The 10862-nt window shown below is 54.9% G+C and overlaps 1 protein-coding gene across 2 annotated transcripts; it reads left to right on the top strand.

The window, feature by feature from the left end:
- Positions 1–857: 857 nt before the first annotated feature.
- On the top strand, positions 858–10526 carry Nol6 (nucleolar protein 6). Of its 2 annotated transcripts, XM_028884041.2 has the most exons (26): positions 909–1096; positions 1563–1763; positions 1848–1964; positions 2827–3006; positions 3268–3436; positions 3654–3788; positions 3877–4040; positions 4123–4243; positions 4464–4522; positions 4603–4704; positions 4873–4988; positions 5090–5267; positions 5395–5517; positions 5748–5896; positions 5998–6073; positions 6288–6428; positions 6562–6679; positions 6755–6909; positions 7016–7179; positions 7451–7603; positions 7739–7836; positions 8573–8697; positions 8830–8919; positions 9233–9427; positions 9532–9633; positions 9821–10526. In XM_028884041.2, the coding sequence occupies exons 1-26, from the start codon at positions 1043–1045 to the stop codon at positions 9968–9970; spliced, it is 3435 nt and encodes a 1144-aa protein (XP_028739874.1). In that variant the 5' UTR covers positions 909–1042; the 3' UTR covers positions 9971–10526. The 2 variants fall into 2 exon arrangements, with proteins under 2 accessions (XP_028739875.1, XP_028739874.1); XM_028884042.2 differs by lacking the exons at positions 9532–9633; positions 9821–10526 and having other exon boundaries at positions 858–1096; positions 9237–9369.
- The last annotated feature ends 336 nt before the right edge of the window (positions 10527–10862 follow it).

Here is a 10862-nt window from a genome sequence, read left to right as displayed (position 1 = left end):
TAGGCTGGCCTTGAACTCAGAGATCTGCCTGCTTCTGTCCCCTGAGTGCATCTATTCCTCCACTGGAGTGCTGGGATTAAAAATATGGGTTACCATGTTCAATTTATTTTATTTACTGTAACAGGGTATCATTATATAGCCCTGGCTGGTTTGGAATCCCTGTGTAGACCAGTCTAATCTTGAGCTCAACGAGATCTGCCTGCCTCTGCCTCCTAAGTGCTAGGATTAAAGGCATGGACTATCACACGTAGCCTAGGCAGCCTAGATCAGAGGTCTTAAAAGGCAGATGCCAAAGTGCCATTTTGAGAGTTTCCCTCATAGTAGTTCAGGCTCAGCCTCGTGAATGGGATTTCTGGGATGGGCCTTCATGCCCTGTTCCAATTGGTTTTGTAAAATAATATGTTAATAAAGGTAAAGTAAATCTGGTGAAATATTAACACTGAATGAAGATGAAAAGTATTTAGAAATTCACTGTTACGATGACTCTGTGTTTAAACATTTAGTGTTTGAAATGTTGTATTTTAAGAAGGAAAAGCTGGAGAGAAGCTATGTTAGAATTCTAGATACTTGAACTAACCCTGGCTGTGAAAACAGAAAAAACAAATTCAAGATATATTTTAGAGGTAGAAATCACATGACTTGCTCATAGACACATAAGTTAGATGCTGAGAACCACTAGCATAAACAGACAAAAAAAGAAAAAAACAACAACCCACCGGAAGCCAAAGCAAGCCCCACCCTTCCCTTCTCGGAGAGGGAAGTGAGGAAAGAACGCGGCCAGCTGGACTCACACGCGCTTCCGGTCTAGTGTCGCGAAGAGGCTGTCAATTCGAGGACCTCTTGTGGTCCCTCCCACAGTGGGCGGACCCCTGCGAACAACTGACCAATAGTGAGCGAGACGGCGCGCACTAACCCAATGGTCTGCAAGTGGGTGGAGCCTGTGGCTGGAGTTTGGGCCCGGAGTTGGCGTTTCGGCCCACGTGGGAGCTGCGCGGTAGATCCGGCTTGAATCCCGAGTGCGGGAGAGTGGTCTGCCGTGGAGATGGGGCCGGCCCCCGCCGGAGAGCAGCTACGCGGAGCAGCCGGGGAGCCAGAGGTTGGTTGATCTCAGTAGGAGGAAGAGAGTCTCAAAATGTGCTTTCTTGGCTACGGAGCCTGAGATAGTCAGGCCTGACAGCTAGCTTGTGAGGGACTTCAGGGTGGCCCATTCTGGAGGAACCGTTTGGAAGCTAGGCCTGGCAAGATCTGAATAGAGCAGGGGTGGAGGTGATATTTAAAAAGCCGCAAGCCTGTCTCAGCAGAGGCTTTGTGGGGTCTGAAAACACCAGGGCTTTGGGGCACTGCTTAAGGCGGTGAGCAGTAAACTGATTCAGCCAGGTCCACGCAGGACAGCAGGCTTGTGCTGTCAGACTCATCCCGATGATGGACATCCCGGGTTTTATAAAATATGATGCCCACTGAAAGGGAGGACCTGGGGTAGATGAATACTTTCCCCACAACCTTTAGACGGCTGAGGTAGAGACCCACGATTTCATGTTGGCTTTTCCTTCTCGGGGCCATAGGTTTTGGGACTTGCCCTAGAAGGCGTGAGCAAGGAGAAGGGGACCTCAAGAAAGCGTGCAAAAGCAGAGCCACCAGCGGAAGGCCTCCTGCAGCCAGTGAAGCTCAGTCGGGCAGACCTGTACAAGGAGCCTACAAATGAGGAGCTGAACCGCCTGCGGGAGACTGAGACCTTGTTCCACTCCAGCTTGCTTCGTTTGCAGGTACTTGGGTGACCAGGGCACAGGTTAGAGGGGCTTACTTGGGGTCCTGAGGCTGACAGGTTCTCCCCTTTCCCTCTCTTACAGGTGGAGGAGTTACTGAAGGAAGTGAGACTCTCAGAGAAGAAGAAAGAGAGGATTGATGCTTTCCTGAAGGAGGTCAAGCAGCGGATCCAGAGAGTCCCCTCAGTCCCTGAGACAGAGGTGAGACAGGTGGCCTGGGGAACAGCGAAGCACCTGACACAATTTGCTGTTCTCCCAAGGGAGTGGGGTGCTGGGGAAATCGTCACGGCAACAAAACTGAACCAGGTCACCAGCCATCCATGTATTCATCACTCAACCACCATATGTATGTCTTGTACAAATCTTATAGGATTTTGTTTGTTTGAACAGGGTCTTACGTGGCCCTGGCTGGCCTTGAACTCCCAGTAGTCCTGCCACAGCTCCCAAGCACTGAGATTGAGGGCCTGAGCCACATTTTGGTTTTTAACACAGGGTCTTTACTCTGTAACCCATGTTGTCCTCAGACTGGTGGCAGACCTACTTTAGGCTCTGAGTGCCGGGATTGTAGCTGTGAACCAACAAAATGGATTGTTTGTTTGTTTTGTTTTTCGAGACAGTGTTTATGTAGTCCTGGCTGCCCTGGAACTCACTCTGTAGACCAGGCTGGCCTCGAACTCACAGAGATCTGCCTGCCTCTGCCTCCCGAGTGCTGGGAGTAAAGGCGTGAGCCACCACCGTCCAGCGTGGATATTTTTATTTCATGTATTTATTTATTGGGACAGGGTCTTGTATAGTCGAGGCTGGCCTTGAACTTGATTACTATATAGTCAAGGGAAACCTTGAACTCCTGATCTTCCTGCCTTCCCAAATGCTGAAAATGGGTAATAATAGAATTAAATCATGGTGGCTTAACTATTTTTTGTGAGTCAAGTTGCCTTCATGGAGAAGATGTTTATGGAAGGTTGAGAGTTTAGTTTTTAACATACTGGTATGTTGTCGACTAGACATCAGGGGTTTGCGAGGAAGGCAGTGGAATCCATGTGTTTCCTCTCTGTCCTTACAGCTCACTGACCAGTCATGGCTGCCAGCTGGGGTTCGAGTGCCTCTACACCAAGTGCCCTATGCTGTGAAGGGTTCCTTCTGCTTCCTGCCTCCATCCCAGATCACTGTTGTGGGCAGCTACCTTCTGGGTACTTGTATCCGACCAGATGTCAATGTGGATGTGGTGCTGACCATGCCCAGGGTAAGGCCCATGGCTTGGGGGACATAGAGGCCCACCACCACTCTGAGGGCAGCTTAGATGTAGCTAAGGGAGCCGTTGGTCCAGTTCCTGCCCCTTTGGGACTTTGTGCTCTTTGTCTGGAAATGGGATGTGTTGCTCCTGTTGGTTTAGGCCTTCCTGAGTCGCTGAAGTGGTCCCGGACCTAAGCCTCGATTCGACCTAGTCCCTAGCTCTGTAAGCACTTAGGTGTCTGGCTTCTCTCTTCTTCCCTGCCTCCTCCAGGAAATCTTACAGGACAAAGATGGGCTGAACCAGCGCTACTTCCGCAAGCGAGCCCTTTACCTGGCCCACTTAGCTGAGCACCTGTCCCAGGACCCACTCTTCGGCAGGGTTCGCTTCTCTTACGCCAGGGGCTGCCACCTGAAGCCCTCCCTGCTGCTGCGGCCACGTGGTGGGAGTCACGGGGTTTAGTGCACAGCGTGGGGTGGCAGATCTGGAGGGTGGGGTCACAAGGACGAGTAGAAATGGAAGTCTCAAGGCCAAGGTGGGAGGCATTGGTCTCCAATTCCAAGACGGGAAGTTATGGGTCTCCAGGTATGGAGGGGTGGTAAGGGGATCCCTCTGGTCCCAGGAGTTGTAGAATGTCAATATTCCTTGTCTCTACCCAGGGAAGGATGAGCGCCTGGTTACTGTACGCCTGCACCCATGCCCTCCTCTGGACTTCTTCCGCCCTTGCCGCCTGCTGCCAACCAAGAACAACGTGCGTTCTGCCTGGTACCGAGGGCACAGTGCTCCAGAGAGTGGTAAGTGGCCAGTGGTGTTGGAATGTGTTGGTGGACAGGGGTTGGGTGGAGGCCTCGTTCCTCACAGCCTCTATTTTTTTCTTGACAGCCAACCCAGAACCCCCTACCCCCCACTATAACACATGGATCCTGCAGGATACAGCTCTCGAGTCTCAAATGCACCTGCTGTCAAGCGTGCTGGGCTCTGCCCAGGGGCTGAAGGATGGTGTAGCACTTCTGAAGGTTTGGCTGAGGCAGCGGGAGCTGGACAAGGTGAGTTGGGGGGCAGCCTGGTCTCCTCACCTCATTGTGTGATGGGCTGCTTCTGAGCTCAGTTCTGTCACGTCTCTTTCAGGGCCTGGGTGGATTCAATGGCTTCCTTATTTCCATGCTGGTTGCCTTCCTGGTGTCTAAACACAAGATCCATGTTACCATGAGCAGCTACCAGGTCCTGAGAAGTGTCTTGCAGTTTCTGGGTAAGGCGGCTGGACTGGAGAGGCCAGGGGTTCCTTATCCCAGGGATCCTCTCATTCCTCCAGAGCTTGTTCCTTGTCACCAAAGATGAGAAAACAGTCTGAGACAAGCAGGTGTAGCCACCCAGGCTGAGGGAGGGAAGGAGGGAGGGAGGGAGGGCTCACTATGGCGGGGTCCCAGGAAGAACCTTCTAACACACCTACCTTCTCTGGTTCACTCTAGCCAGTACAGATCTGACGGTCAATGGGATCAGTTTGTCTCCCAGTTCAGATCCCTCCTTGGTGAGTTGGGGAAGGGCAGGTCTGTGCCAGGAGGCCTGAAGGTAAACTTGAGCCCTGACTGGCTTCTCTCTGCCTCCCAGCCGGTCCTGGCTGACTTCCACCAGGTTTTCCCAGTTGTGTTCCTGGACTCTACAGGCCGCCTCAACCTCTGTGCTGATGTTACAGCTCCTACTTACAAGCAGGTACCAAGGGGCTCCTGTTCCTCTATCCTCCAGAGGACCCAGTTCAGACACTGTTCCTTTGTCAGTACCAGAGCCTCAGACACTCCTCTCCAAAGAAGCAAGGTCAGATGTGTCGCTTTCAGCCAATGAGGGTTACAGCCATGGTCCTTCCTTTACCCTGTGGCCCAGGTGCAGCACGAGGCACAGCTGTCCATGGCCTTGCTGGACAGCAGAGCTGACGATGGATTTCAGCTGCTGTTGATGACTCCCAAACCCATGATCCGGGCTTTCGACCACATTGTCCAGTGAGTTTGGGGTGATGCAGGGTGTGGGTCATTGAGGAGGAGAAGGAGGAGTCAAGGACCTAGTGGGTCCTGATTGGTCCCTTCTGTCCTCTTCCCTCCAGTCTCCGCCCACTGAGTCGTCTGCAGGCCGCATGTCACCGGCTAAAGCTTTGGCCAGAGCTGCAGGACAATGGTGGGGACTACGTTTCAGCAGCTTTGGGCCCACTAACCACGATTCTGGAGCAGGGTCTGGGGTCCCGGCTGCACCTTCTGGCTCACTCTCGGCCCCCAGTCCCAGAGGTGAGACCATGTAGAATGGAGAGTTTGTGGGGTCCCAAGGGACACAAAAGACAGGCTGCCCGGCTGGTTAGTTTCCAGATCATGCAGGGGACTTTGGGGTTGAACTCAACCTTTTTATACTCGACAGTGGGATATCAACCAAGATCCACCGAAGCACAAGGACTCTGGGACCCTGACCCTGGGACTGCTCCTCCGGCCTGAGGGACTGACCAGTGTTCTTGATCTTGGTCCTGAGGCTGACCAGCCTGAGGTGTGGAACCCCAGCCTGTCCATGGGGAGCAGTGGGTGGGCCATCCTCATGCTACCCAAGTTGAGGCCTGTCATATGGAGGTTTCTGAGTCAACCTGTATCTTACTTGAATGCCTAGAACTGAGCTTAGGGCTTTGAGCATGTTATAAGGCAAGTACTCTACCACTGTGCCACAGCCCAGCTCAGCCTTTCTTTCCTGATCTTTCCTCCTGTCCTTTGCTTCTCCCCTAGGCTGCTGACTTCCGTCAGTTCTGGGGACCCCGCTCAGAACTTAGACGGTTCCAGGATGGAGCCATCCGGGAAGCTGTGGTCTGGGAGGCAGCCTCGATGTCTGAGAAGCGCCTTATTCCTCACCAGGTGGTCACCCACCTCTTGGCCCTGTGAGTGTTAGCATCTTTCATGCCAGGAGGCTGCTGTGGTCAGGCGGGGCAGCCATTTTTGAGGGGCATAGCCCCTGATGCTCATTGTGTCTGTCCTTCAGCCATGCAGACATCCCAGATACCTGTGTCCACTATGTGGGCGGATTCCTCGATGCATTGATCCAGCGCCCAAAAGAGGTAAGAGCCTGGGCTCTGGAGTGAGTGGTTGTGGAGTAACGCCTCATGGCCAGACTGGAAAGAGCCCTCTTCTACCATGACTAGGCTGTGTCTTCTTGTGTCCAGCAGGGGGTGCACTGGCCCTGCAGTAGCCTGAGTCCTGGCAGGATCCTGGGTGGTGCTGGGGTTTTGTAAGACCCAGACTTCTTCCTGAGTGTCGTCTTCTCTTCGTCAGATCTCCAGCACCGGTGAAGAGGCCCTGGCGCTGGCTGTCCGTTGCTATGACGACCTCAGCCGCCTGCTGTGGGGACTGGAGGGTCTCCCGCTCACCGTGTCTGCTGTCCAGGGGGCTCACCCAGTGCTGCGCTATACAGAGGTAAGGTGGGGAGTCCTTTCCGGTTGGTGCCTCCCCTCACCCCTCTGTTCCGGTCACTCGGCGCCCCTCCCTTTTACCTCCTGTCTCTGGGCTCCCCTCCCTGTGACAGTTAGCGTCCTCGTTTCTTCCACAGGTCTTCCCTCCAGCCCCAGTTCAGCCGGCCTATTCCTTCTATAAGCATCTCCAGGAGCGGGCCTCATTGATGCCCCGGCTGGACAAGCCCTGCCCGGCCTATGTGGAGCCTATGACGGGTAAGAGGGGGTTGGGGAGGGGGTGGGGGAGGCGGCAGGCGGCAGGATTCGATCTCTCACCCTTCTCTCCTTCAGTGGTTTGTCACCTGGAGGGCAGTGGGCAGTGGCCTCAGGATGCGGAGGCTGTGCGGCGGGTGCGAGCCGCCTTCCAGCTGCGCCTGGCGGAAGTGTTGACGCAGCAGCATGGGCTACTGTGCCGCGCCACCGCCACACACACGGACGTCCTCAAGGTCAGGCTGGTGCGGGGTGGACATCACAAAGACCGGGCTCCGGGGATGCAGGCAGCGGAGCACCCCCGAGTTCTGACATCACTTCCTTCGCCACGTCTTCCCGCAGGACGGGTTTGTGTTCAGAATCCGGGTGGCCTATCAACGGGAGCCCCAGATCCTGAGGGAGGTCCGGAGCCCTGAGGGGATGGTCTCCATGAGAGACACACCTGCCTCCCTCCGCCTTGAGAGAGACACCAAGCTGTTGCCCCTGCTCACCAGTGCCCTGCATGGGTAAGGCTACGTGCATAAGCTCTTCTTGGATGGAGGCCTTCTGCTGCCCCCATTCTGCCCTCCTGCCTCCAGACTCGGAGAGAGAGGCCAGATAGCATAGTACCTCAGCTGTCAAATGGTGATGCGTTAGCACCAGTCTCCCAGGTATCTGCCAGGAGAACCTCCGATAACATGTCACGTTAGGGCAGAGGCTGGGTGACGGGCAGCGGGGCTGCCATGCTGTTTGGGGCTCTGAGTTCCTGGCTCTCAATGCCATTCCCGCCTCTCCCAGACTCCAGCAGCAGCACCCAGCCTTCTCAGCTGTGGCTCGCCTGGCCAAGCGGTGGGTGCGTGCCCAGCTTTTGGGTGAGGGATTCACGGATGAGAGCCTGGATCTGGTGGCTGCTGCCCTCTTCCTGCACCCTGAGCCCTTCACCCCTCCCAGGTAATTCCTCCAACATGTCCCTTACCCAGGAAGTTGTCCTTCCCGATGCAGTTCTTACTCCCAGTCTACAAAGGGATTATGGGAAGCTTGGTGGGGACATCAGGCCTCTGATTCGTTCCTGCTCTGTCTACTCAGCTCCCCTCAGGTTGGTTTTCTTCGGTTCCTTTATCTGGTATCTACCTTTGATTGGAAGAACAACCCTCTCATTGTCAACCTCAACAGTGAACTGACTGGTAAGTGGTAGGACTCAGATCAGACCGCTGGAAGAACTTCCCCTCTATGGGTGGCACACAGTAAGACCGAAGGGGTCTGCCTGGAATTCTGTCAGGGAAGCCTCCCGCACCCAAGTGTCTAAGCTACTGTCTCTCTTGGGGAAGAGAACTGTCAGGAGGAAGAGGCCCATATTAAGTCTGGCTTAGAGAGCTTGGCCCATGTGGTGGTCCGTGACAAAATGGACTGGGGTGGTGAGCACGCCACCCAGGGGGCTGTGGAGAGAGGGAGAGCAGAGGAAGGCTTCTTGAATACTAGGTGAGAGGTCTTGTGTGCAGGGGCGGAGGAGGGTGGCAGGAAGTGAGACTAGGTGCCCACACCTTGCGGGTGGGATTGTTGATTTCCCATTGTAATCTTAGGAGCTCTGGGTCTCAGAGAACAGGGTGTCGAGTTCCTAATTCTCCAGGTGTGTGAGAGAGAGCCCAGGATGAGGGGGGCCTTGGGCAGGCCTCAGCTTGTGTAAGTCAGAGACTAGTCTGGGGGTGATAAGCAGTGGAAAACTCTGCCTCTGGGCTGAAGCCGGAGATTAGCACCCCACCCCTTTAAGGCCCGTGGGGTGTCCCTTTTGTAACCTTTGTCCTTTAGGAGAGGGGTATTGGAAAATCCCTGTGATGGGCAGTTGCTGGTTACACCGTGGGAGGACCTGGGGCAGTAAAGGTCTTTTGGGGGGGCTGACGCAGTGCCCCCTGTCATCTCTAGCTGAGGAGCAGGTGGAGATTCGAAGTAGTTTCCTGGCAGCTCGGACCCAACTCCCCGTCATGGTCATCATTACTCCCCAGGACCGCAGAAGCTCTGTGTGGACGCAGGATAGACCTTCTGCCCAGGTTCAACCCCATACCTGTCCCTAATTTTTATTTATTTATTTATTTATTTATTTATTTATTTTATACTAAGAAGAAAGACCCAGGCCAAGCTAGGAGAAGCATGATCAATCTTGTGACTTTTCTGTGTCCCAGATCCTTCAGCAGCTCGTGATCCTGGCCGCTGAGGCCCTCCCTGTCCTAGAGAAGCAGCTGATGGATCCCCGGGGTCCTGGGGACATTAGGGTAAGCATCAGACTCAGGGTAACTCCTAGGGCCACAAGTCCATAGTTCAAGGGCTTCTCAGGATACCCAGTTGCTCTCTTTGGTGAGACCTAACATAGAGAAGGCTTTGAAGCTGCCGTGGTGCCTGGCAGAGGTGGAGCCTGGTGGAAATCCTGGCCATCCTTTCACCTTCTGCTTCTGGACTCCAGCTGGCCCTCGCTGCTCCCCTCTGGGGGCTTTGCTGTTCTCCCCTCCCTGGGGGCACACAAGCCCATGTGTGATGGCCAGATGCATGGGAACGAGGTTGTGGAAGGGTGACTGGAAGGTTCCTTAGACAGTGTTCCGGCCACCCTTCGACATGTACGACGTGCTGATCCACCTGAGTCCCCGCCACATTCCGCGACACCGTCAAGCTGTGGACCCTCCAGCGGCTTCCTTCTCCCGTGGTCTGCTCAGTGAGCCAGGGCCTTCATCTCTGATGCCCGTCCTGGGCTATGATCCCCCTCAGCTCTATCTGGCACAGCTCCGGGTAGGTTCTAAAGGACTGGTCGGCCTAGGGAGTGTTCAGTGGAGCCAGAGCCGTGGAGGTTCTAGGTGCCTAACATAATCTTGTTTGTGTTCTGTCCTTTCTAGGAGGCCTTTGAAGATCTGGCACTTTTCTTCTATGATGAGCATGGTGGGGAGGTGATCGGTGTCCTCTGGAAGCCTGCCAGCTTCCAGCCCCAGCCCTTTAAGGTATGCTGACCAGTGACTGTCCCGTGTTGCTGACATGTACGTGTGGGTCTCTGTGAGTAGCATTTCTGTGTGGCCCTGGGCCAAGTATGTGTAGGGGCTCATATATCTGTCTATACTGCCCCCAACCTTGCGTCTCAGTGTGTGCCTTTGTGATGCTTCAACTCATTTTTTTTCTCTGATTCTTCAGGCCTCCAACATAAAGGGACGCATGGTAGTGTCTCGAGGTGGGGAGCTTGTGATGGTGCCCAACATAGAGGCAATCTTGGAGGACTTTGCTGTGTTGGGTGAAGGCCTGGTACAGGCTGTAGAGGCCCGAAGCGAGAAGTGGACTGTGTGATTTCAACTCTGTGACAAGCAGTAGGTGGACTGTGGGATTTGGACCTCTGGAGCAACATGTCAGTGGGCAGCCACTGCAACGGGGACCCCTACTGGCCCGAACACTGATCATCCCAGAGAAGGCCCTGCCCGATTGTTCAGTCTGGTGCTTAGCACTGGGGCAGGCGCCATGGTGTCCTGTGTCCGCTAGACCTAACCAGTCAGATTCTCAGAAGAGGAACCAGCTCCGAGGGAACTGAATCCACAAGCTCCATCTGCCTGTTCTGTCGGTCCTGAGTCAGCCTGAACTGTTTTTCTCTCCATCTTCATCTTCCTGAAACAGCTGAAGCTGTGATGAAGGCCAGACCCTCTTCCCACTGGCAGTACACACGTGTCCAGATAGCAGTGTGCCTTTCAGGCCTTCAGATAGGACCCCAAAGAAGTTGTGTCCCTTCCCGAGGGTCACAGCACCAGCACTGAACAGTGGAGAGGGGCCTGTGTGTGTGTGAGTAGAACCCATTGACAGCACAGTGCCGTCCTGTGTTAACGCTACTGCCTCCCAGCACAGTAACAGTGGGGAAAGACAGGCGACAGGGCCTCCGTGTGTGGAGCTGAGGGATCCTCTGGTCCGGAAGGAACACATAAAGCGCTGGGTGCTGCCGCCCGGCCTCTCCGTGTGGGTCCGGCCCTTCCTTTGCGCTGCCTTTGGCTCCCATTCCTGTGTGCACACCTGCTCTCCAGGAGCTCGGAGGGAGGCAGGCTGCTGCCTCTCGGCCTGCTCCACACCCCTCTGCAGCCGCTCCCAGCTTCCCTCCCCTAATCCCGGCTGGTTTTTTAGTCAGCTCAAATAGCGCCCCTCCTAGACCCTGCCCTCACCCCGGCCGAGGCGTTCTTTCCCCTTGTGAGCTGTGGAT

This window comes from Peromyscus leucopus, chromosome 2 (genome assembly GCF_004664715.2).
Source record: "Peromyscus leucopus breed LL Stock chromosome 2, UCI_PerLeu_2.1, whole genome shotgun sequence".
Classification (NCBI taxonomy): Eukaryota; Metazoa; Chordata; class Mammalia; order Rodentia; family Cricetidae; genus Peromyscus; species Peromyscus leucopus.
This window is presented reverse-complemented; position numbering and strand designations above follow the sequence as displayed.

Coding starts and splice junctions, on each gene's coding strand:
- Nol6 (XM_028884041.2), top strand. CDS start 1,043: ATGGGGCCGGCCCCCGCCGGAGAGCAGCTACGCGGAGCAGCCGGGGAG. Junction 4,523..4,602: donor CCAGTTCAGATCCCTCCTTG/GTGAGTTGGGGA, acceptor TCTGCCTCCCAG/CCGGTCCTGGCTGACTTCCA. Junction 5,268..5,394: donor CTCGGCCCCCAGTCCCAGAG/GTGAGACCATGT, acceptor TATACTCGACAG/TGGGATATCAACCAAGATCC.